The following is a 26709-nucleotide window of genomic DNA, read 5'->3' on the forward strand; positions in this document are numbered from 1 at the left end:
GAAAACTGGCAAACTTGCACCTAAACAGACAGTTGTTCAGCATGATAACAGAAAATTGAAGAACTGACAGAGAAAAAAGATGATAAATATCTTTTCGGTCCTTACTGTAAATTGTATTGTTGATGTGATTTCTATGATCAATAAGGTTAGAAGTTTCAACATCCCCCTTCCCCAGCAACCCACAAGAATTTGACTGTCGTTCGTGCCCAGGGGGTGGGGAATTTGAACCTTGCCTGGGTAAGATAGGGAGTTTGAACCGGAACTGCCAAGTCTTTCCAGCAGTAACGTGTTTTCTCTTTTCATATGGAGGTGTTTAAAGGTGAAAAGTTCACTTTCGCGAGAAGAGGGCTTGGAGAGGAAGTTCTACAAGAAAGTCAAGGTTGTTTATCTTGCCTTTTACAAGAAAATCGACGATCAAATCCAGCACTTGGGTGAAGCATTTGAACCCGGGGGGGGCGGGAATTTGCGACGAGCCTATGTTCAAACGTCATATGCCCGGGGAAGGGGTTGTTGACGCTTCGAATTAATCGAAGCTTCAAAGTGTTATAGACAATGGAAATTGTAGCCGATTTGTTAAATAGACAGCCACCAACTTCAGGTTTCAATAAATACATTTTAATAAAAATGACATGTTTTCACAAAACATATCCTCAAAAATAGTTCATATCACACAGAAAAGATGAAATCATATGGAATCTTTTAGTTTTTATGCCTGTAAAGCTTTTTCTTCTTGGGATTTTCCCAGACTCGTTTGTTTGATTGAGACTGACGCCTTGGTGGCAATCTCCAGGAAGCTTCTTCAGCTTCTTTCCATTCTTTGTAAGCTTGCCTGGAAGGAGAAATTGAATGAACTTAACAGGTTTCTTCACAATGACAAAAGAATGTTTTTAGAAAAGGTCATTTAAAAGAAAATAAGGTGTCAGTTGAAAGAGCAGTGGGAAGAAATTGCACCTGTGAAACTTACAATTGATTTCGAAATTTCTATTTTAAAACCCAGCACGAGAAAAGTTTAATTTGTCGAAACTCGACTTAAAAAGACCCATTTGGTTTAAAAAATAGAAGGAACGGTCTATTGAGAGAGCCGGCCACGATAACGATTTATGTGTGTTATAATAGACTTAAGTTAAGCCAAATTTTGTTGATTGTTTTGTTCTTCTCACTCACCATCTTCGCGAGATCAACTTCACGGGCCCCAAAATCAACTTGTAAACAGCCACCGCCACACAGTTCATTACCAATACGGCTAATATCGTATAACCAGTTTCACGCCAGCTCGAGATAATAATTTTGACTTGAATTTTCAATAGATGTTCTGTTGGAAAAAAAAAATAGAAAAATAACATTACAGAAAATCTAAACTTGATTTGGTCAACCTTTTCGGAAGTTATTCACAAAGTTCCTTATGGGACTTTTTGCTTACCGTGAACAAATTCTTTGTAAAATTTGATGAGAACTTCAACTGTCTCCAAAGCACACTCGAACCCAGGTTCAAACGGTTTACAGTTCCTTTTAATCTCTGTCCATAACCAGTCCGCTAACCGTTTCGCCTCCCCCCATGCCCACTCGGCCCACCGTTTCAATCCAATCCATGCTTTCTCAGCTAACCATGATGCATTTTCCTTTGCGACGCCGGCCAACCAATCAGTCTGATCTCTTACCCATTCCATTCCGTTCCAAGCCAGCTCCTTCAACCATTCAGTACTGTCCCAGTACCACTCGACCGCCCACAAACTTCCTTTGTACACACATTCATCCGCCCACATCACCGTTATAAAAATCCATTCCGCCAACCCTCTCAGTCCGTTCCAAATTTTACCGATGCAATCCATCAATCCTTTCCAAATAATACCGAACCGATTCACTATTCCTTTTAACATTTCACCAACCAAATCTGCTATCCTTTTTAGTCCGTTCCAAGTCTTATTAACCATTGTTCCAATGCCGTTGAAGCAGGTCTTCCAAGCTTTTACCATCGTTGTCAGCATAGGGCTCCACGCGTTTTTCACCGTCATGGTTACCACCTGCGTTATAAACCCTGGTTCTTTCTGTTTGTAGACCTGGTACTTAGAACATGTCATGTTCACAGGATATTCCGGTAACTCTTTGCACTTAAGGATCTAAGAGATAAAAAAGGGCGAAACTTTTATGGCCACCATACAGTTTTAAGTTAAAAACTAAACTTAAATTTGTTTCTTAGAACTTTCATAAATGTATTTCGTTGTGTAAGAATTGCGTTTGTTTTTCGTCTGTAAATCTTCTTGCTCTTCTTTGACGAAAAAATCAAAATAAACAATAGTCGCTCCGCCCTCCACGTATCCATGACTAAAAAATCAGATGGAGGCCCAACCTCGTTCCCGGGGCTTTTTCCGTTACCCTACCCCCAGGTAAGGGAAAAGGCCCTGAGAACGCGGTTGAAGGAGGCCGCGTCTGCTGATGAAAAATTGAATTGCGAAAGAAATCTGGGTGATCGCCATGTTAAATACCTTTCCAAGGTTCGGTGGATCATTCCCAAAAGGTGGACCGTTAAAATCTTTGGAGCTTTTGGGGAAAACTAGTTTCATATCCAGCTCCAGCGACGATATTTGAATCCTTATCACATATTCCTGTGAGGAGGAGAAGAGAGACACGTAACAAATAAATTAATAAATAATAAATAAATATGTAAATTGAAGCTCCCCCTTAGGGGCTTTTCAGCCACAATATTGGTTGTCATTATGGATTTTGCCGGATCGTTAGCTGGTACAAAAACGGCGATGATCTATGTAATACTTTTTTCGAACAGTTGAAGGTTCACATGTGTAAGTTTACAGAAATGAAAAGTGAACTAGGCTAGTTCACTTTCCATTTTTGTAAACTCACGCATGAAAAACTACCTCGGCTTTCCACGAACAATGAACTCAGTCATTACATTTGATGTTCTGAAAATACTGACCAACCTTTTCGTTCCAAGTTCCGAGGACGGTCTTGTCTTCGTTGATATCTTCGAAAGGTAGTTTTTGCCATTCAATGCCTTGAAAATGGTCTGGTGTAAACAAAGTAGTAACCATTGGTATCATCATTACTTTGTAACTATTTATTTCAGTCGCACCTATTATATATACATCTATGAATATGAACTTTTCGTTGATACGATCTACAATGAAAGTGTAGGGTGGAAAAAAAACAGTGTACAAGTAAGCAAAAAGTAACCGTTGAAGCGCGCGCTTTAAAATAAAAAGGGTAAAATAAGCGCGCCCTGCACGGGGCGCACGAGCGGTTCAAACGCGCCTAAAAGTAACGAAGGCAACCATGGCAACCCGAAACTTGTTTATTCTTCCGAGAAAGTGTGAAAAATTTGTAAAATGGCCCGTCCGCAAAGCACTCATTTTGATTAAAAAGAGTTTTGAACAGTTTCACTTTTAGCAAACGAAACCTGGTGAGCCGCAAGTCCTCGAGAAAGGTTTTCGGCTCGATAAGAAGGCAAAGATCGTTTCATGCATTTCCTGGCCCGAATGGTCAAGTGCGGGGTAAAAGTAAAACTCTTGGAGACCTTTGAAAGATTTTCAAAACAGAGCTGAAACTTACCTTCTTGTTTCACCGCTTGTGTAACCGCTGTTAATTGAAGCACAATTGCCAACGTAGTGATTAAAATCACAATCATTCTCATGGTTTCTACGCTATTTTCCTCTCACGAAAAAAAACGCACGGCTTCGATCCGACAAACAGAGCGAAGTGATGGTTTGACGTCACAGTCATGGTTTATGACGCAGCATGCACGAGACGAGACAAAGAAAGTCGATTCCAGACTCCTTGTTTTCCGACGGAAAACAAGCTCTTTTTGATGGTCGTGAATTGTTTTCGTGGTGACTTTTTTGTCATAAGGAAGGCAGTTAGTTTAGTTTTCCTTCATGATTTAGAAGAGGGCAAAATAAATACTCAAGATAAATTTTGAGTATTTACTAAATCTCATTGACAATTTTTTATTTAAAATAAACTGCTTACTTTGTGTTTTTTTTTAGACATAGTGGACCAAACATGGACCTAGTGAAGCTGCACTCCACGTCCTTACCAGTTATTAGGGACCTTACGCAACCACGACGGCGACGGCAACGAGGACGTGGAAAAACAAGAGATCTAATTGGCAGAACAGTAGCTCAGCACGTGCGTTTTGAAAATTTGTACATTTCTTAGCCGTCCTATGCAAAACAACAACGTGAAATCGCCAAAATTTGCGTCGTCTGCGAACCGAAACCGCGACGGCAAATTATTTTAATTTCCATTTGGAACTCAACGCTACTTTTATACGTCATGCTGAAGTTGAGCTGTGGCGCCGTAGAAGACAGTAAGCTCCTGCAACCATTTTTGAAATTCTAACTAAGAGTAGAAATTATTTTTTTTTAATCGAAGTCTTCCTTGGCGTTGCCGTCCTGATTGCGTAAGGTCCCTATTAGGGACTTTAAGCAGTCAGGACAGCAACGCCAAGGATGACGTCGATTAAAAAAGGAGTTTCTACTTTAGTTAGAATTTCGAAAATGGCTGCATGTGTTTACCGTCTCGCAGGGCGCCAGACCTCAAACTCAACATAACGCATAAAAGTAGCGTTGAGTTCCAAATATAAATTAAAATAATTTGCCGCCGCGGTCTCGCTTCGTAGACGACGCAAATTTTGGTGATTTCACGTTGTTGTTTTGGAAAGGGCGGTAAGAAATGTACAAAGTTTTAAAACGCACGTGCCGGGCTATTGTTCTGCCAATTAGATCGGTTGTTTTTCCACGTTCTCGTTGCCGTCACCGTCACCGTCGTGGTTTGTTTAAAGTCCCTACTGCCTGGAATATACAACAAACGGCAGGGGAATTTTTGATATTGTGCGCATACTACTTACTTATTTGATTTGACTATCGAAGCCGAAGGAAAATGAAAACAAAAACTCCACAAATTATGTTTTCGTTTTATTTTTTCTCTTCAAAAGGACTATGAGATGGCGTAGGAAAGTATACGATATAATTTAACGGTTCTCTTGACTTCTATCCTTTACTGTAAGTAAGGTTAATCTTCAATTTATTAAAAGAAAGACCAAGAAAAAATCAGAATAGCATTTAAAGTGATAAATAAACATATCAGTTTATGTTAACGTTGATGCATGAAATATGTAAACGAGATCAAAATACGGTCACGGTAAAGGTAGAAAAGGGTGTGTTATTCCTGTCACTCTATGAGACGGAAGTCCTTGCCATTGTAAAAATTTACTATGCGTTTGTTTTTCGATCGTTGCACACATGCTCGCAGATGACTCACTTTAAGGTGGCTGGTACCAGTTTCCTCGCGCGGGGAACAGTTCACTCCTGCGTGACGCGCGAGAGAAACGTGCGAAAGAAGCGCGAGATCAAAAGATGAAAATTCAAAACAAAGATGGCGGCGTGTAGATTTTTTTCTACTTTTGTGAGAAGTTTACCTAAGAGCGTGTATTTGATGTGTTGAGCGGCCACTGTAAATGCAGGAGATAGAAAATAAGATAAAGAAGACGATTTTCGGAGAGGTAAAGGTTGCTTCACTTTATATCTAAAAGAAATATTTAACCGATTTGAAATCTTGCGAAGGCGAAAAAAGAAGAACTCAAGTGAACGATAATCTACCTGAAGTGAAAGAATACTTTGAAACTTCAAGGAAAATAATATGATGTAGCCAGAAGTCGTGTGTAGGATTTTTAAGATGTGCCCGGGAGGCTGTCTTTGACAGCTGTTTAATGATTTTCTTAGCAGTAAAGGCGAATTTACGTATGAAAATATGAGATCGTAGGCGCTCGCGCGAGCACACGCAATTGTCAGCGGTAGCTATAACAGATCATGAGCAAATGTCGATTTTATAGAATCCAGATTTTTAATTGCGCGAGAACACGCGTAGAAATTGCTAAACTCACGAAAGCTATTGCATGAAAACAAGTCCGGTGACCCCTTCTTTTTACTGTTCCATATGATAATAACGTCGAAAGGAATCATCAGAAAAAAAAAAAAATAGAAAATTCTACGGAAGGAAATTTGCGAGGTGTGAAAATTGCCTTTTTTCTAGATTTTCTGAAATTCCGCTCCGTAGAATTTTTTTTAAATCTATGTGCATTTTCCTTTACAAGAAAAAAAAACACGGGGTCACCGGGTTAGTTTTCGAATTATTTAAGCCACAAGCTAAAAAATGCGTCTGAATAAGCCTATGATAGCTAGTGACGAAATGACACTTATTTTTGGATAACCAATTATTATAAAATTCAACCCTGTAAAAGTGTTCAACTGGCCTTGGTCAGTCTTTTTGTTGTATTCTTTCAAAGTTACAAACCATCAAAAAGATGAAAACTGGTACCAGCCACCTTAAGTGGAAGTTGTTTTAAGGACAATTTATGCTCTATAATCAAACTAGACATTCACCAAGTGCCAGAATAATTTTGGCCCGCAGTTATTTGCTCAATCACGGATCACAGATAGGTAGATTTTAATCGGTTTCGTTTCATCGAGTAGCGCTCGTTGACATTCATAGTGCTGTACTCTTCACTGAATGGGTCTGAATGAACTGCACTAGGCCTCCTTCCTTTTTCTCTCTTTGTTTCTTTTTTCGTTTGTTTGTTTGTATCGATTTCACTTAATCCTGGGTGCCCTTCACGCATACTTACCTTTAGTATAGCGTGACGAAATGATATTTGCAAAATGATTAATTGACACATCGACATGTCACGTTATTTTTCATGTAACACTAAATAACACAAAGTTGGCTTAAATTAAACATATTATTTAGAAATAAAACATTTCTAGAAGATCGACTGAAAAATTTCAAAATGACGTCGGTAATATGTTGTTTTTTTAAGCATTGAAGCTCACTTTCTTCGGCATATCCTTTGATCTATCCACCCCGTTAGGATCGGATCATTTGATTGGTTCATACAGCAATTACACGGCCTTTAAATTCACACCCGATCTTCCCTCTGATCAAAATTTTAAAGTCGCGATGATGATAAAGCAGTCCGTGCGAAAGAGAGGGAACTAGTTCGTTTTAGATTTCCTCGATCATGGTTGTGGAATGGATATCTTGCTTAGCAAAAAGGTAATACAGACATTCCCAAGCACTCCGCTTCGAACGTGACAATTTACTACAATTAGAATATTCATGTGATGTACATTTGCTGTAATTTTGTTTTCATCATCACTCAGAGGGGAGTATTTAAGAAAAGATATGAAGACTTTAACTTGCGTCAAATCTCCTTGGTGAATATTGTATAATTTGAAAAGCTAAACACCGATTACCGAGTTTAGAGAAACTCAAATCCATGACCCGTATTGCGAAATGTAAATTTAATTATCGATTTCTGACGAAGAAAATTGCTTATGAAAGAGTTCTTTACGAATTGGATAAACGGAGAAATTCATAAGAATAATAACCAATTTTACAAACCCAATCAAAAGTTACTCTTCCTTTATTAGTTTAACTTCAGTAACAAGTCGAACGAAGGAACTTTGATGCATATTTTTCTGAAACTGAACGAGAACAATTCCTGCCTACCAGAGCGGATCGCGGAATCGATGATAGCGTGTCGGTTCTTTGTTTGTGTGGACATACTTTTAAGCTGAACTCTCGTGGTTTGGAAGAATTTAGACACAAACTATGTGTTTTAAATACATAACGTGAAACGATTCCCGGCGAACAAACATGATGATGGCATATTTTAGCAGTTTGTGAGTGCGTTCTGATTCTCTTTGCATAACACAGAAGTGTCGAGTTCTCTTGTTTGTTGTTTGAGTGTTTGGAAGAAAGAAACACTCTTGCGCGAAAGCGTAAATCAAAAGATTACCTCAATTAAGTTGAGCATCACAACAGGATGTTTGTCTCATGATGTCTTGTGATATCGGTTCGGCATATGTATATCGGTTCGGCATAAGTATGGTTGAGTGCTTTTAGTTTATTTACTTTGTAAATTTTTATTGAAATGCTTAGTATGCCCGGAAAGCTTTCAGAGCCAGAGCCAAATTGAGCCATTAGTAAACAGGTGACCTTATGATTTAGTAACACATTGCTAGTTGGAACTATACTGACTGAGAAAATTTTGGTCCAAGAATTTGTTGACGTTCTCCACGCAAAAATTCGCGCTATATTGTACCCCAATTGACTCCGCCGCTATCAAATTTAAAATCAGGGTTACTTGTGTATGAATTATTCAGATTTCATGAACGAAAAACTGTCATAGATTTATGAAGTTTTCTTCAATTCGTATTGAAAATTGAGCAAAATAACAGGATTTTGTAACTTCACGTGTAGAGTAAACGGGTTTTGCCGGTTACTGAAAGACCAAAATACGCACAATTTAAAAGGCCTTCGGTTCAATCTTGAACGTAAAACGCGAGTATAAAATTTAAGGCTGAAACAGATTTATTGCTTTTGTATGGAGTGCAATGTAAATTAGCCATGACAAAAGCTTAAATGAAAAAAATATGACGTTGACTATTTCTTTGTCTTTCTTCGTTCGTAGACCTGCAGACAGATCCGGGGAGGATCTAGATATAATTTTCGCCAGATTTAAGGTATTTTGGTTCCAGCTTTGTTTTCAATGATGATCACGTGAAGTATATAAGTCTTATTTGGTAAAAGCATTAAAAGCGATTTCATTCTCGTCCCTGATTGGTGGGGAAAAGATTCCATGGATTGGCTAGAATCATCCTCGTGCTTAGGACAGTTCGCTGGAAATTGAGTGGGTCCTTCAATTTTAACAGCTAAATTTTTAGAGCGTTTCAATTGACAATTTTCAGTGTCTGGCCACAACTATCCAGTTTGCTTGTAATTTTACGTACTTCTGTCATTTTACAGAATCTGAAGGCATTTGAGCGTTTTAACCATGCGGTTCTTCACCAAATTTGTTACTATGGTTACTATCAAGACTTAGAAGAAGGAATCACTTGTAAGTGGTAAAGGAGGTAGATTGCCCTCCCCCTCCGTTCAAGCTGTAAAGTTTTAAACGAAATCAAAACTTTGAAACTGAGAGATGCCGGACAAAAGAATTCTTAAAAGGAAAACGTTAGACTGATGGTGAAAGCTTTTAAATTGATTCGTTTCTTAACCTTTAACCCCTGAGAGTCACTAGCATCTAATTTCTCCTTACAATATCAGCCCTGAATCACACATTAAGGTCAGGAGAATCGAGTAAATGATCACCACCTAAAGAAGCTCTCGATTGTTAAACAAATTCCCCTTGTCAGCACCTTAGGAAATGTATAGAGAACAGTATGGAGAATATGCATGCTGATGTTAGGGTGTAAAGGGTGAATGGATATAAATAGTGTGATGGAGTAAGCTTCTCTTCTACTGTGGTAATAACACACTTTTCCATTTCTTCATTCAGCTCTCTTTCTTTTTCAGTGTATCGTCAAGGTGACATTGGATGTTACTGGTACGCTGTCCTTGCTGGAGCGCTTGAAGTGCGTCAATCGAAAACCGGAAAATATGAGGTATTTAGTTGAACGAGAGTATGGATAATCAAATTCAACGCAACATTTTCCCTAAGTGGTTTATTTGTACGCACTTACGGACCCATAACTTGAGACCAAAAATACGCGTCGTATTGTTTCAGATTTGTCTGCAATATTTGTAAACGGCTGAGATGCCTTAAAAAGAATTATAAGGTTAGTTTGAACCAACTCTCTTGGCTGTTACGGGTTTTGCACTGAGCGAAAATAGTTTAGTTGCGTCCTCTAGAAGGGAACAGTCGAAGAAAATCAATTGTTATGAAGATTGTCTATTTTTTTTTTTTTTTTCGATTTCGTAGGATGCTGAAGCCATTTGCACTCTCCGCCCCGGACATTTTTTCGGCGAATCAGTACTGGATGACTCCCCCAGGTATGTCAAGGAATGGTTATGCGCTTGTTTGTCCCAGTCCACTCGCACAACCCAACCTCTCCCTCCAAAAATTCGACGAGATCGTTCTTTCAACTAACAACCGTGAAATAAAAGAAAAGTTCTCTTTGACGTTCTTTCTTCCTGATTTCCTGATGAATTTGTTGTATTTTTCAGACGCAACACAGTCATCACGAGCGAGTTTTGCGAGCTTTTATTGATAGAGAAGAAATTCTTCCGTACTATTTGGGAGGTAGGTTAAATTTAATTCCTGTCTCATAATATATTTTCCTACGCCGAAGTGTTTTTCAAAAAAAAATGTAAAACAACTAATTTTGGATTTAATGCTCTTTTCAAGCGTAACAAGCAATTTCTGGAGGATATTATACCAAGTCCTTCATCTTCCTTTGTCGGAGAACACAGTAAGTTTTAATATCCTTCTCACAGCGGCATAGACTCTTAAACACGAAGGCGCGCTATATAAGGAAGTCTTCCCTGGGAAGACCTAGGCTCATTTGTTACTCACCGTTGACGTGTGCGGGTCAAATTCAAATGCTGGTAGACGAACAAAAGGAGCTAATGAGATATCTATTGTTTACTTCCACCAGCATGGTGGCACGAGGTAACGTGCGAACCACCGACTTCGATCTCAAATTTACCGCTACAAATAAAGACAGTTTCCATTGGAGAAAGGAAATACAAATCTCAAAAATTCTTGTATTGTGATTAAGACATAAAACAATTTTGAGGAATGCGCCCGTTGTTCACTGCTTTGGAGTAGCTGTAGCTCAAGTTGACTCGACTCTAACAGTTCTACATCACACGACGGTTGATTAACAAATGGTCCAGTGGGACCTAACGCTCCTTTTATAGCGCGCCTTCGTGTTTAAAGCTTTATTAACATAAGTGCTCCGTGAGAGACCTGGGTTTCAATCCTGAGTTATAAATCGCAGAAATTGCGCATGCGTACAACAAGCTAAATGGGCTCACGACTGGATATCTTTATACTGAGACTGACTCTTTGAAGGTCTAGGTTCTTTTATGGCCTTTATTTTTTTGACACAGAACAAGGAAAAACCTATCGGCGATTTTTGCTTAAAGCAAGTATCCTGGAATGCGAAAAACCACTCAATTTTCAGTGACCTCCTCGAACAAGTTATAGTGCTCATTCTAAAACCATGAAAAAGCTGTATAAGATGTCAAATATTTTCATCACATCTTTAATCATATACCTTTTTTCGCCAGATAATTATGAGAAACCTGAAAATAATACAGTGGAGGGTAAACCATCTAAGACGGTGGTAAGTAAGCTTGATTTTTTTTAATGACCCAAGAATTCAACTGCGGTTTATAATTACCGTATTTCCTAAAGATACGTTATTTTTCTGTTATTGATGTCAATAATAAGATGGCTTTTCTCGTGAGGTATTATCGTTACCAGTGGCGGACCCAGACCGTGAGCTAGGGGGGGGAACGGAGGGTGTTTTTGTTTATGTGTGTTCATCTGCCGCCTTTTCTTCCCTCTGCGTTTATTTTTTCACCCAAAATAAGGGGGGACTTAACCCCCCGTGCCCCTCCCCTAGATCCGCCACTGGTTACTCAAGCGCGAAGCTGGCGGATCATTAATTTGAGCAGAAAAAAACCAGGTTCCGTAGTTCACAATACAGACCTCGAATTCGGTTAGTAAAAGATTTATGATATCTCTGTGTTCAAAAGATTCCAACAAACTTTAGCAAACCATACAGTGATATAAGGAACGTTAAATTGACCAATCATAGCGTGCGTAGTAACTGAAAGATATTATAAGGAACGTCGTACTCCGCTTTGGTCAGAAGGTTTTCAACCGCTGTGATTGGCGCTTTTCGATCCGGGCTGCTTTGATTCCTTCAGCGTCCTGTTGTCTTACGGCTTGTGTTGCTGTGTTTCTTTATGGTGGATGGTGGGTTTCTCCTCTACTGACCTGGTTGATGTTATTAGGATTAAGAGATTTTCATGAAACTTCACCACAACACCATTAACAGGGAAAGTAGAACAGAAATTCCAGACGCATGGATACTCACAATGGAGAAACGCTCATTATAGCCGTTGAAAAGCAACCAATCACAGCGCAGAATAGTACTCTAGAATAAGACACTTAATCAGCCAGCCACATGACCTGTCAGGAGGGTCACCGAGGTAGGGAAGGAGAGGAGTGGTACTGATAATTACGAAATTCTGCGCGCCTTGCATAAACCGGTTTACGCCGCTGTTCTTCCTTGGGTAACAATGGGCTCGTATTCATGCATTAAAAAGGATCGATAATGAAGCTATCTATCGATACTTGAAAAATTTGATGTCATAAGGGTTCTTCCGATTTGCTCGCTTTCGCATATGTTTAGCACCCCCCTTCCCCACCCCAATGCTTTTGTATGTGTTTTGCACCCAATCCGACACCAGCTACGCTCTTGCCTGAAAAAAAAAAAAAAAAAAAGCAGTCCAAATCCAAGGAAAGTGAATGATTCGATACCTTAATAGCAGCATAGGCTGAATTGCTAAGGTCTATAGTGTTGCTAAGGTTGAGATCGGACGTCAGCATTATCACGCAGGCGCCTCTGGCAGCCGCTTTAATCCATGTAACGACCTCACCTTTCCTCCCCACACATCCCACCCCAGGGGAGGACATCCATCACACAGTAATCTCGTGTGTGGGAAATTAATGTCTCCTACCCCTAACCCTGCAGGAGACGGGAACTCCATTTTATTCGTCCTTATCCGAGAAGACTAGAATATCTATCCATTTCATTGATGTTATAGAAAGGTAGCAAATTAGCAAAAGACCGCCGCCCAGTTAGCCCAATGGATAGTGCGCTGGACTGTTGTGCGGGAGGTCGAGGGTTCGAGCCCCGGCCGGACCAACACTCAAGGTCTTAAAATAATTGAGGAGAATTTGCTACCTTTCTATAACATCTGGAAATGGCTAGATATTTTAGTCTTCTCGGATAGGGACGAATAAATGGAGGTCCCGTCTCCTGCAGGGTTGGGGATAGGAGACGTTAATTTCCCACGCACGAGATTACTGTGTGATGGATGTCCTCCCCGGGGTGAGATGGTGGGTACAAAGGGGTTAGGTGTCAATTGGGACGAAAGTTCTGTTCCTTTCTCCTGCCACTCCCGTGGCGAATGGATTAAACTAAATTAAATTCTCCGCAGTTATTTTAAGACTATGAGTATTGGTCCGGCCGGGCCCCGAACCCTCCACCTCCCACACAACACAATCCGGCGCTCTAACCAATTGAGCTAACGTAACTAGGGGGCAGTGGAAGTGACTAGATAGTGGTATAACTAATAAAACTACCATTCTATACTTTGAATAAACGTATGCTCTCCCCACAGTACTCCCCTGAGGCACTCAGAAATGGCGGTCTGGTTTTACGTTTTGCAATGCTTCGTCAACAGTCTCCGAAACTGATTCGTGATCGAGAACTTGATAAACGTAAGGTGTGCAGATGCTTCATTGGATCGGAAGCCGTTGATTGGCTGGCAAAAATCAGCCCAATGGTTCATGGTCGTTTTCATGCCATCGCTATGCTTCAGGCACTTTTGGAAGAGGGAGTCGTTACTCAAGGTGGGAGACTGTTACCGGAAGATCCTGTCTTGTTCACGTTTGATGAAAACGAAAATAAAATCCTTAAAATCCGTTTTCCTCTATTACTTTTACTTTTTAAGGCTTTGGAAGTATAGCTATAGCTAAAAAATGTTTTGGTGAGCGTGGACACCCTTTTGTCCGAGTTAAGAAATCTGCAAAGCCCTTTGGAAGCATACATTTACTTGCAACACGACGAAGCTATTTTGGGGACCGAGACTTTTACAAGGTTTTTCGAGAAACGCATATCAGGCACTCATTCTCAATAATAATAAAAAAAAAAGAATTACAATTTTCCAGTTCGTTATTCCACGGGAATTGAATGCGTTTTAAGGATATAGAAACTCGTCCAAACATTTTAATTCACCTGTTTGTTCCTCGAACCTAAGTCCCCTGAATGTCTCTTGTCATACCTTTAGTGGGCCATGGGTATGAATTCAAAGACCAAGACATTCTTTATCGCTTTGTTGGGGACGAGAATAACAATGAGAGGCTTGGAAAAGAGGCATACAGTGAGGAAGACCTGGATGATGTACTGCTCATGCTCAGTAGATCCGGACTGGACGCACAATTGAGAATGGCCTTGAGAAAACCGTGAGTTGTCACCAGGAAATCCTATTATGTAGTCTGTTGATATGCATGAAACTGTTTTAGTTCCTCGTTATGAGGTAGATCACATAGTAAAATTTCAGAGGAAAAAGGTGAGTGAAAGACGAGAAGACATTTTTTTTCTTTCTGGCTGAGTAAGCGACTGTCGAATTGTTTAGACGTGAACGTGGAAAGCTGGGTCCAACGCACGAAAGTCGAAGCTGACCGGTTAACCTCCCTTGAGAAATATAATGAAACAACAGACTCTTCTTTACCAAATCCTATGTTTTTATGTCCCAAATGGGACACTGATGAAAAATATTTCTCGCAAGCACTAATTGAAAGAAAAGAAAACCCAAACAGACTAAGCCAAATTATGAAATTAAGCTTTGTGAGCTTTTTCAACGAAATTTTACCATTAAGCCTCGACTTCGTGGAAATTGTTGCGCTCGACCCAGTCTCCCTGGCTCAGAATTAGGAGCCATTGCTTGATAGACATAAATAAACGTTTGAGTTTTCAGTTATTTTTTTTTTTTTTGCCCTTCCCAGTGCCCTGGAACGAACTCCAGACGACTTATCTCTAATTTATGATGAACTCGTGCACATAAAGGCTCTTCAATATCTTTCAACCATGGTGAGAATTCGCTTTCAGTTTCAACAATCAGTTGAAGAATTGTGTTGTTAGTTGAGTTATAATTTTTTGCACACATCCTTTTCGTCTTCAGGTTAAAAAAGAACTATCATTTGCTTTTGGGTTGGAATCCAGTTTTAAAAAGGGAACAGTGCGTAAGTATCGAACATTAGGGAACCCTGACTCCAGGTTTCTTGCCTCCGATTGTAGAATTCATTATTGACTAAGATTTAAATCTCAAAAGTCGCGCAAGTCTTTTAACCAATCACAGAGTCAAGGATAGGAAAACCAGTCCAGTCCAGTCCCATATTACTTTCACAACCCAGTTGACAAGTCAATGCATTGAATTATTCGAACGGAAATTTTTCTCATAAAAAATTGAAATTAAATCGCTTGTTAAACATTCACATCCTTTTTTTTTTTTATTTCTTATCTCTATAAAGTTTTCAGCGAAGGAGAAGAAGGGATATCCTGGTACATAATACTGAAGGGCTCAGTGAATGTCTTGGTTCATGGAAAGGTAAGGCGTATTAAGACTACCTCGCTGTCAGCTCCAATTCTGAAGACCTAAAATTTGCCGTACGATGTAAAAAAAAAAAGTGAAGGTGTATCTTATATTTTCATGCTAATTTAGGGTGTGGTGTGCCAACTGAATGAAGGAGACGATTTTGGAAAACTAGCACTTGTAAATAACTCTCTGAGGTAAGATCTGTTTCCTTCCACAGATGCAGACTTCAGAATGTGGTAAGAAAAAAACAAAGTGGCACATCAATGTTCTTACCACATTTTGGCGTCTTAGGTGATCTAAAAATGAACAATCACATAACAACACGAAATCTATTTGTTTTATAAGAAAAAAAGGCAAAACGTCGTCAATGGTGACGTCATCTTTGAATGTGTACCCCAATAGATCATGAGTAAGAACTAATCAGAGAGCGCGTTTGACTCATCTTATATGAATAATCATAGACACCAAATTCTTGAACAAGTTTACGATGTAGAGACCTGGTGACCCGTTGAAATCTGTTAGCATCCCTCGATTAAGATAACATGTGCGTTGTAAATATGATAAGTAAAGTTTTTAAAACATCTCTTACAGAACCGCCACAATAGAAACTTCTCAAGACATTTGTCATTTCTTGAAGATAGGAAAGAAAGACTTTAACAGAATCCTTAAGGTTTGAAACGTTTTACTCACGATCACTGAACGAGATTTACTGGCCCACTGAGGACTTACTGACCAATCGAGCGACCAAACGACATAACCATCAAATGACCGAATGCTTGACTAGCCAAGCCTAGCCGAACCAAAGCCGAATAGCCGAACCGCCAAATAATTGGCTCGTTGGTTTTTTTACTTACCCGACCTTCAAATGTGTTTGTTTTTGTTTGTTTTGTTTTGTTTTGTTTTTTTGGTTTATTTTCTCTTTTCTTTTTTTTAAGGACGTGGAAACAAACACTGTTCGTCTAAAAGAACACGGAAAAGATGTCCTTGTCTTGGAAAAAATTAACATACCTAACTTGTTTGGAGAAGATGACAGCCAAACTCATATTCCACAGATTCAAAAGTAAGGGGAAGTCTCGGTAGCTAATCTTACGACAGAGTTTTCGAAGCGCTTTAAACACTCATAACTACCCTGTATTATATGGTAATAGAAAAAGGATTGTGCCATTTTACCAGCATCAAAAATCTGCTTAATTGTCAAGGCCGAAAGGTGCCCATTCTCGGTTTGGTAGCTTGTAAACTCCTATTGGTATATGAAATTGCTGGCTTTTTTGATAACGGAGTTCGGGAAAAGGCTTTGCATGACAAGATTAGCAACGCGAGTCTACTAGAGATCTGCTAGTGCCAGACCTCCGGCAAACTTCTCCTCGACTCGTCTCAAATCTTCCCAGGGACGGAGAAACGTGCTTCTAGCAGCGCTAGTAATGACGGCCTACTCGCCGTCCTGTACATGGCTGCCTTCATTCGCAAGATCAGACTACATGGTTAATATAATATATTTTCCAACTGAATTTGTAGATACTCTGTGATGGCTGGTACTCCAGAGAAAATGGTGGAATATCTCTTAGAAACAAGAATGGACAACTCCAATACAAATAACTTCGACGGTAAAGAAAAATTGAGTTCGTCAAATTTCATTTTATGTAAGGGATACCTGTGGTATTCCATACTATTGTCATCGACTTGTGTTCGTAAATGCAAGTGAGTGTATCCGCACTTGTGCCCTTTGGGTACCTATTTACATAACAGACATCATTTGCTATTACTAAAAGCATTCCTTTTCCCTATTGTTTCTGTTTTTCAGATCATTTCTTGAACGACTTTTTGATCGCCTTCCCAATATTTATGACCACAGAGGCATTATGCCGTGAGTTGCTGTCCAAATATCCTTTTTTATTAGTAAGACTATGGCCTCGGTATTGCAAACGTTGAGGTGCAGTAATGCTGAAGTCAGATAAACTCAGTGACGCGACAGTGATACGACTATGTCACGACAGTGGTTTCAGTCGTTTGTTTTAGCACAGTCGCGCCAAATTCAAATTGATCTCAGAAACGACCATACTTCGATTTTGAATAAACAAAATCGTTAGTGCAATCCACCACACGAGAGAAACCCGTTTAAAACCAACTGTGGGTCTACCAACGGAAGGGCTTCAAACTTCTTATAATGTCCGTCGAATCGAGTTTGGTTCAGAACAGTAGCGTGACGTTTGAAAGAAACCAAGAAAAGTGATATCATTAGAGACAAAGACGGGTAACGAATGGCGGGATGTGTTTACCGTCTCTTACGGCGGCACACCTCAGCTTCAGAAAAATGTATCTAAGCAGCGTTGAGTTCCAAATGAAAACTTTGATGAATTGTTGTCAGGATTTCCGTTTCAGAATACGCAAATTCTGGTAATTTCACAGAGCTGTTTCGGAAAGGGCGGCTATGAAATGTAAAAAGGTTTAAAACGCACGTGCTGAGCTATTATTTTGCCTATTACATCTTTTGTTTTGCCATATCTTCGTTGTCGTCACCTACTTGGTTTGCTTAAAACTCTTTTCAAAATGTTATTGTTCTTAATTATACTAACCTACAACAGAACCAACTGTTTCATCATTGGACAAGATGAGACCAGAAATATCACTGCTGAGCACAAAATGGCCATCAAGAAAAGGTAGCTTTTCATTTAATTTGTGATAGTAAAATAGTTTTAAAAGTTCCTTAGGACAATCAGTACTTTATACGCCGTGTGTGTACTCGTGGAAATAAAAGACTAACACTCAGGGTCTTAAAATAATTGAGAGGGATTTGCTACCTTTCTATAACATCAAGAAATGGTTAGATATTCTAGTCTTCTCGGATAGGGACAAATAAATGGAGGTCCCGTCTCCTGCAGGGTTGGGGTAGGAGACGTTAATTTCCCACACACGAGATTACTGTGTGATGGATGTCCTCCCCTGGAGTGGGATGGGTGGGAGGGTGGACTAGCACGAATGGTCCGTGTGTTCCTTTCTAGTCCTTACCCACTGCAAAATTTAATTCAGTGAAAATGGAGTAAATTAAATAAAGCATTCGACTGACGGCCAATCCTGCAGCTATGCCCTGGAATCATGGTGGGCTTATATCTGGAACACGATGCAAGAAAAGCGCCTCCCAAAACTTGGAGATGATCAGAGGTTAGGAAAGGAGGTACCAAGCCCCTCCCCCCCCCCCCAGAGGAGTGCCAGAGGAGTGGAAATAGAACTGATCATTTCATGACATAGAAATATCTGCCGACCATGCGAGAAAACATGGTTTTAAACTTTTTGAAAGCATCTTTACAGAGCGAATTACAAGCCGCTTTTGAATTAGGTGCTATCTTGCAGGGTTGTTCAGATGACTCTCCGCTGGTGTTACTTAGCAGGGAATCTGTTCTTGGAAAACCAATGTATTTTCAGGTTCATTGGGGTAAGAATACTTAACATACTATTGTGACTTGCACTTCACGTGTTGGGAGGATTTTTGAAGCGAAGTTATTTTAATAAATCTGAGTACAGAAAGCGCACATATTCAGTGAAGTAAGTAACGGTAACACTTTACTATCGTGAGTTCTGAGTATCACTTGTATGGACTTGGGACAAAGGGGTGTCCGTGTTAGGCATTGTTCCGATCAGGAAACCCTAGGGAAAACTAGTCTGTAGAGATATTTTTCGCGGGGCTCAAGCCAGCGGAAGCAACCGCGAGACGAGTGAGAGAAGAGGAGTGGAAAAAGTAACGTTATGGTTTATTTCTCCAAGACCCTCTCTAGCGTGTGTTTCGTCCCTTGCGCGTGACTCACGCTTCGCACTCGCCTAAAAACGGAAACACATCACTCCCTCTTTGTGGATGAATAATTGGAACCGACATTTCAGCTTTAGGAATTCGTTTTTATCATCGGAGAACAATTTCCTCTCATACAGGAGTTGATGGATTGTCTTGAGACAGATGAGCTTTTCAACGAGTTTAACCTACTAAAAACAGCCTTGCGGACACTTCAAGAAAGGTACACGAAGAATTCATTTTCCCCTCCCTTAATGGTAGCTGTTCATTTTGTTTTCGACACTCGGTTGAAAAACAATCTCTGTTGACATGAATTTTTCCTCGAATCTCACACAGGTACCCCACCGATGACCTCATAGACGGTCAAATGTGCGCTCCAGTGGTAAGCAAAATGAAAACATGATCTTCTTGAAGATTTCATTAAAATAATCGATGGAAACTTCCTCTATGTTGGATGAGGTTGCTAACCGGCCTGATTGGAGTAAAATTTTTCTCTTCAATCATAGCGCTGTAGTCCACACCGTCGAATGGGTCTCGCTAACATCACGAAAGCCATCAGAGAATACAAGTCAATACGTGGGATCGATCAAAGTAAGAACACATTCACCAGACGGTATTTTTTAAAGCTATGCCTTTCTTATGTTAAACTAAGAGCTCCTTACAGCAAAAGAACCAACACATGAGGGAAGGAAATGGGCTGAGGCGGGGGGGGGGAAGGGAGACGCTCCATTCCACTGGGTAATAAATCAAAATTAGCCTGGAACTAAAAAGAGAATAAAGACCTAATTAAAGGTACCTACTTCCTGATGGGTTAACCCAGGGTGACTTTCCCCATGTTGGCTTGTGGGTATCCCATTTTCCATACAATACTTCTCAATACCCTTTTCGCCCCACTCCTTTATCCTCTCCTAAATAGATGTCTCGACGCCGCTCTGCCTCTCTTTATCCCCCCTTCCGTTTCTCCTTCTTATCTCTTTCTTTCCACACCTCGTCTCCAATCCCATGCGCTGCGTACACCCATATCATTTCGTCATCCTCAACATTTTTCTCTATCTTTCTCCTTCTTCCTTCTCTGTGCCTCCCCTCTATGCTCGTGGATGTATACTGTAATCAATACTTTCACCCTTTTTGCAACACAGATATTTTCCGAGTCTTCTGTGCCGATCATACCTACACTACTGTGGCTTTGCCTTATAACGCCACCGTGCAGACCATTATAAATGCCGCGGAGGAGCGCGTCCTGCTGGGCGACGACTGTATCCTGTGCGAGGTCAAATCTTCAGGAGGTAAGTGCTTCCTTTTATTGATGTTGTTGGTGAAGTGCGAAAAATGGGCCTTTTTTGTATGACGGCGTCAGCGAACGTTTCAACTATCTTAGCGAAAAACTAAAGAGTTTAAAACAAAATAGAAAAAAAAAAGATGAATTAGAAATTTGAGGTGTCTTGACCATCAGTTATTTTCGCTCATGTTTGATCTAGGCGTGTTACGTCGCTGAAAATGCCCCAGTTAAAACTCTACTATGTCAGGCGATATTTCACTAGTGATATACTCCAATTGTCAAACTTTATGCCCAACACGATGAAAGTTTTCTTTTCATAAATTATGAAGGACTTATGTCCTCCAATTTCTTTAGAACGCATACCTTTCGAACCAAGCGAGATATGTGTCACAACCGGACTGAGTGTTAACGGGAGAATGTTTATCGCGCCACGAGAACATTTGGACTCACTGGTAAGGATATCACTGAAGTCGTGCGAGCCTTGTCGCCCATTATGATAACTACCCATGACTACCCTGAATAGATCAGCATTGCTATTGCTTCTGTCAAACGGAAATCTTGTCCGTTGCAAATTACCCTTCGATCAATCCTCCACCCTCATCATCCTCCCTTGCAATTCTTCAATGTTTTCTGCCAATACCGGTTTGCCAGTACCACTTATATACCTGGGAGGGGAGAGGCAATGTAACAGCAAATGGTCTTTTCCAAGAACGCAACTCAATGTCTTAGTCAGGAATCGAACCTTGACCTCCCGACCCGCTGTCCAGCGCGCTAACCCGCTAACCCTTAGGTCATCGCATTTTTCATTGGTCAGCACAAACAGACTCAAAAGGGTTGGTTAAAATAGTTTATTTATGAAGCCCCTGTGAAGGGCTTACCTCAGCCGGGGCTAAGATGTCCATACGATTTACGCTCTTTTATCCACTCACAGACCCCTACACCTGAGCAGGAAGGTCCGACAACCAGTAACCTGACATTCCTGGAGTCAGTTGGATCTAAAGAGCTGGCGTATTACATCACTCAGTATGACTACGAGTTGTTTAATGCCGTCAACATTGTGAGTACCTAGTGTTTGGTCAGACAAGTTGAGATTGCGAAGTTGCTTGCGTTTAAGCATTGCGGGCGCCGCACACCCATCTTTGTTTCAATTTTGTTAAATTTCCCCGATATGTAAGAACCTCGATGATTTTAATTGCAGCATGAATATATATTCCGCATCTTTGGCGAAGAGAGCCACAACCAGATCACAGCAAACCTTGATTTGCTGCTCAGAAGATTCAATGAGGTGAGATGTTTCTTGATGATATTCATGAGGTGTCAGAAGTGTGTTTCTATACTTGACTGTATTCCGATTGGCTCCAGGATTTTTATGAAAATGTCGGTTTTAGTGTCACAATGATTTTATTTATTAGGTCCAGCTGTGGGTCGAAACACAGATTCTCCTTACTCAACAGCTCAACAAGCGAGTGTATCTCTTGAAAAAGTTTGTCAAGCTGGCCGCACAGTAAGTAATTCATCAATTTTCAGTTGAACGCCGAAGGTCATCTGGGATTACATTGCTTTTTGCTTTGCTTCACTTCGTGATTAGTCCAGAAAACTCGCTTCCCACTCTCAACCAATCAGATACAAGACTAAAACCAATCACGTCCTGGTTACCCGCGATTTCCCGCGCTTCTGGTTGCTCTTTTAATCGACTTCTGATTGTGCCCTTGTGTAATTTTCCATATTCTGATTGGCTGTTTTGGTTCGAATGTCGTCAAACCAAAACAGCCAATCAGAATATGGAATCAAAAGTAATCTTGTTTGTAAATAAAAGTCACTGTTGTTACTTCTTTTCTTTTCATTGCCTTGATATTGTAGCTGTAAAGAGTATAACAACTGGTATTCGTTTTTCGCCATTGTTATGGCGTTGAACAGTGTTGCAGTCAGTCGCTTGTCTCAGACGTGGGAGGTAAGCGAGAAATGATTGTTTACATGGGTTAAAATATGAGATCATTAATATTCTTTTGAGTTAATTTTCTCGTGGAAATAATTGACTGTTATGTTTTATTATTAATATATTAAACCGAAATGTGTTTGAGCCTCATTACACCAAGAAAAACATATCGTGAAGTTGTGTCTATTGTTAGCGAGGTTCCACTCTGAAAATATTTGCATAATTGCTAAATTATTTTCTTCAACTGTACTCTAGATATTCTAGATATTCTAGTCTTCTCGGATAGGGACGAATAAATATAGGTCCCGTTTCCTACCATAAGTTATGCAACGACGTTAATTTCCCACACACGAGATTACTGTGTGATGGACGTCCTCCCATGGGGTGGGATGGGTGGGAAGGTGCGATCGATGGACTGAAACAGCTGCCAGAGGCGCCTGATGTGCTGATGTCTGTTCCCAACCTTAAACTGTACCCGTAATTTAGCCTCAGGCTGCAAGCGGTCATAAATCAACTATATTACATAACTTTATTACAACTATATTACATATTACTCTTTTTTATTGTGTCTTCAGAAATTACCGAGCAAGTTTCGTAAAATATGTGAAGAGTTTGAAGGTATTTTGGTAAGGAAAATTAATTTCATTACTTTTTTGTAGAACTCGCTTTTAATTCGAATATCAAAAAAACAACATTTAGTAGTAGTCGACATTTCAGTAATCAAGTACGACAGTAAAATGTTTCCTCCGTTGAAGTTAAATATAACGCATGAACATGTTTCTTCAATAGGAGCCTTCCAGAAACCATCGAGTTTACAGGCTTTTAGCTGGTAAGTTTCGTATAAGTTATGCAACTTTTTTCAATGCGATAGGCAGGGTTGTAGCCGGAATTTTCAAACATGGGGTCACACTGTGTCAAACAGAGGGTCCTCGCCAGATTGTCATGTCGACATCCACGGCGTGGTTTACTCAATGGCTTGATGTGACAGAAAAGGCTCACGGGAGGGGTATCTCAATCTCCGTTGTTCTAAGCGTAACACTAAAAGTAACTCCCCCGCGGATGGGATGCCGGTCCATTACAGGTTACCCCCGCACATTTTGTCACGTGACCCTGAAAATACACCAGTACCAATTTATACTCTCAAGTGAAGAGACGCACTGCGAGAGAAAAGTGTTTTGCTGAAGGCACTCGCCATAATTTCCTGGCCAAGTCTGGAACCCAGACCTCTCGCGTCCAGCACGCTAATCGTAAGGCCACCACGTTTCACAATACAGAAAGGCGTTCAAATTTTATTGAATTCTCTTTGTAGGAAAAATGAAGCCACCCATATTGCCATTTATGCCTCTCTTGATAAAAGGTATGATCATTCACAAAGTTTAACTATATTTTGTTGATGTTCAGTTTCCCTGCTGTAACAAAAATCTACTTTGTACCTTTGTCTGTCTGTTATGTGTACTTCAAGATGTAATAATCTCGAATCAAATCTTGGAACAACAGAGTTAGGTATGTGTTTTCATTCTTAGACATGACATTTACGAACGTGGGCAACAAAACGCAATTTGATGATCTGGTGAACTTTGAGAAAATGGTGAGCAGTTTTGTTTGTTGTTATTAGTTTGTTTGTTGGTGTTGTTGTTGTTGTTGTTTTTTTTTTCGGTCCATGGATGTGGTTTAAGTAATTTAAACGCCTTATATAATCTTCATTCTCGTCATCAAATTAACAAATAGATCCCATGATGCAGTGCGTGTCTGTTCATTGATAGATCACTGTTGTTGACATCCAAATGTAGTTAAAAAAAAAAAAAGTGCCACACGCGGTGTAGCTGGGTGTGTCGCTGATATTCTTACCACATTTTGACGTCATCTGTGACCTCTTACTGGACAGACCCACAGAAACGTAGTCTCCTTCGCAGCCGTCTTTCGGGATGTCACGCAACGCTCTCCTCTTTCGGGGGAGCGTTGCGTGACATCCGAAAGACGACTGTGAAGGAGACTAACAGAAACGTGGAATCTATTTGTTTATTGATTGATTTGATGGTGTGAATGGTGATGTCATCTATGCGTCTGTCCTCCAGTAGATCACAAGTAAAAACCAATCAAAATGTGTGAATGATTCAACTCATTATATAAACGTCTCGCTGCGTATTGGGAAAGGGTGGCCTAGTTTTAATTTTTTTTTCCTCGAATGTGCATATCATTCCATGTGTTTTCCTCTTTGTTTCAGAGAGCGATTTCTTCTACCATTCGTCTCATCCAGTACTGTCGCAGCGAGCCGTTCAGTAAGTATAGTTTAAATCAAGATGCGTGACTGACTACAGTGGCGAACTAAACCTTACAGCCAATCAGAGCGTAAGAAATGGACCCATCAGACTGCACCATTTTCATCCAAAATAGCAACGCGATTTGTCACACAGTCTTATCACTTTGATAGGTTACGCGGTATACGCTGAATCGAAATATGGCGTCCAATTTGAATTTCCATTGTTCTGGACTCACCAGCCTCACACATGTGATCATCCTTTTGTGTTTCCACGTGAAGACGAGGCTGGTGAGTCCAGAACAAAGGCAATTCAAATTGGACGCCATATTTCGATTCGGAGTATAGTTTGCTCCATTACTACTGACTATAGCTAAAGTTGGATAACAGCGAGCTGGATTTGAATTGTGTTGCGTCTATGAGTCAATCTGGGGAAACTATCCTGTGAACGTTCACACCCGTGGTTCTCCCGTACTTCAAACATAAAGATAAGGACTTTAAGCAAACCACGACGGCTACGGCAACGAGAACGTGGAAAAACAATAGATCTAATTGGCAGAACAATAGCCCAATACGTGCGTTTTAAAACTTTGTACATTTCTTAGCCGTCCTTTGCAAAACAACAACGTGAAATCACCCAAATTTGCGTCGTCTGCGAACCGAAACCTCGGCGGCAAATTATTTTAATTTACATTTAGAACTCAACACTACTTTTATGCGTTAAGTTGAGTTTGAGGTCTGGCGCCCTATGAGAGGGTAAACACATGTAGTCATGTTCGAAATTCTAACTAAAAGTAGAAACTCATTTTTTAATCGATGTCTTCCGTGCAGTTGCCGTACTGACTGCTTAAAGTCCCTATTAAATGTTGATGGCGGCGGTTACGCGACGTCTGTTCATAATCTTATTTCTAACAAATTCACGAAATCGTTACTCCATTTTTATTTAATCAGAGGCCGAACCTCCAACCCAAGTGAAAATAGCTCAGGAAATCACCAACTTTGTGAGGTATGATCGATGTGTCTCATGATACAAAATCCTGAGCCAATGGATTTAAACCGCCCATGATAAAATAATCTTTGAATTGGAAAGTTCTTAAGTTTTTCCATTCCTTATTTTTCTTCTTCTGCATCATATTTCTAATAACACTTCATTAGGATTCATTTGCGCAAGCCAGATCTTTGATCCATCGTTGAAATACATCAACAGCAAGGTCACGTGTTCGGCACGAGGCTACCTTGTATGATTGACGTAACAACTAACTAGATTCATGATTTGTCTAATGTAGTGCAACTATACAGACTTTCCCAATTTTTTTCCTAATCTTACACGGCATTCGTCTCTCTCCACAGGAATTTCAATGTGATCGACAACGAGCGCACTCTTAACCAGCTCTCTCAAAGATTGGAGCCCAAAAAAAATTAAATAACCGTCGTTAGTCATTTCACGACGTTTTCGCTGCTTTCCTTGAATCTCCCAGCCAATCACATTTGTTTATGTGGACAGTGGTTCGTCCGCTTGGTGACAATACCCCGATAAAGTTTTCCCGTGTGTGTCCACAGAGCGAGCCATGTGGCAAATTTCTACTCTTGGCTATCACTTGCTGGTGAATTTTAAACTTTCCCAGTGAAACTCCTTTTTAAAAGTTGACACTGAGGGTTCTCTACAGATTGTTCAAACACTGAATGATGAATTTCTAATGCCCTTTCAAATTTAAAATGACCAGAAGATATTTAAAGTTTTATGATTATTTTAACTTCAGAAATAAATGAATTTATTGTTTATGGTATTACGAGTTTATTTGTTATATGAAGCTGTACGAAGTCCTCGCCCTGGCAAAATACCCACGACTTGCAACTTGATTCCTCGCAGATCATTGCGTTTGCATCATCGGATGCCAAATATCCCGGATTATCCGGGACTCTCCCGAATACGCAGTAAATCAAAACAACTTGCTAAGTTGCTTTAATATAAGCGAGTTCAGACACTTCTCTATAAAGAGGGGACTTGTATTTTTGTGAACTTTTTCGTTTTCTTATAAGCATCTTGCTTGTAACGTCTTTTTTTCTTGAAGAAACTGGAACGAGCTGCAGATCGAGGAGGAGGAAGGCTGGGGAGAGACTGTGGACCGGACGAAATATTTCACCTCGGGCCTTTCAAACGATTTGAATCATGAAGATGAATTTATCATTAAGACTATCTGCGATTTACATTAATGTTTCATGTATTACGGGGAACATGCGAGCTAAAATTAAAAATTGGGCTT

The 26709-nt window shown here is 40.1% G+C and overlaps 2 protein-coding genes across 2 annotated transcripts; one reads left to right on the top strand and one right to left on the bottom strand.

The window, feature by feature from the left end:
- Positions 1-593: 593 nt before the first annotated feature.
- Positions 594-3699, bottom strand: LOC111323509 (uncharacterized). The gene is made up of 6 exons (XM_022926882.2): positions 3565-3699; positions 2937-3022; positions 2484-2603; positions 1421-2117; positions 1165-1312; positions 594-829 (listed from the first exon to the last, which is right to left on the bottom strand). The coding sequence occupies exons 1-6, from the start codon at positions 3644-3646 to the stop codon at positions 700-702; spliced, it is 1263 nt and encodes a 420-aa protein (XP_022782617.2). The 5' UTR covers positions 3647-3699; the 3' UTR covers positions 594-699.
- Positions 3700-6926: 3227 nt separating this feature from the next.
- Positions 6927-26225, top strand: LOC111323510 (rap guanine nucleotide exchange factor 4). Its single transcript, XM_022926883.2, has 36 exons — positions 6927-7065; positions 8486-8537; positions 8821-8911; positions 9370-9458; positions 9776-9846; positions 10021-10096; positions 10202-10265; positions 11089-11144; positions 13216-13447; positions 13885-14059; positions 14603-14687; positions 14779-14839; positions 15128-15204; positions 15319-15386; positions 15784-15862; positions 16128-16252; positions 16708-16796; positions 16994-17072; positions 17766-17849; positions 18541-18622; positions 19114-19196; positions 19310-19355; positions 19480-19564; positions 20113-20259; positions 20607-20704; positions 21184-21309; positions 21451-21537; positions 21665-21756; positions 22113-22203; positions 22764-22814; positions 22978-23017; positions 23498-23545; positions 23712-23776; positions 24413-24467; positions 25397-25451; positions 25796-26225. Exons 1-36 carry the CDS (start codon positions 7031-7033, stop codon positions 25866-25868), a joined length of 3012 nt encoding a protein of 1003 aa, XP_022782618.2. The 5' UTR covers positions 6927-7030; the 3' UTR covers positions 25869-26225.
- The last annotated feature ends 484 nt before the right edge of the window (positions 26226-26709 follow it).

The sequence above is a fragment of the Stylophora pistillata genome, chromosome 12 (genome assembly GCF_964205215.1).
Source record: "Stylophora pistillata chromosome 12, jaStyPist1.2, whole genome shotgun sequence".
Taxonomy (NCBI): Eukaryota; Metazoa; Cnidaria; class Anthozoa; order Scleractinia; family Pocilloporidae; genus Stylophora; species Stylophora pistillata.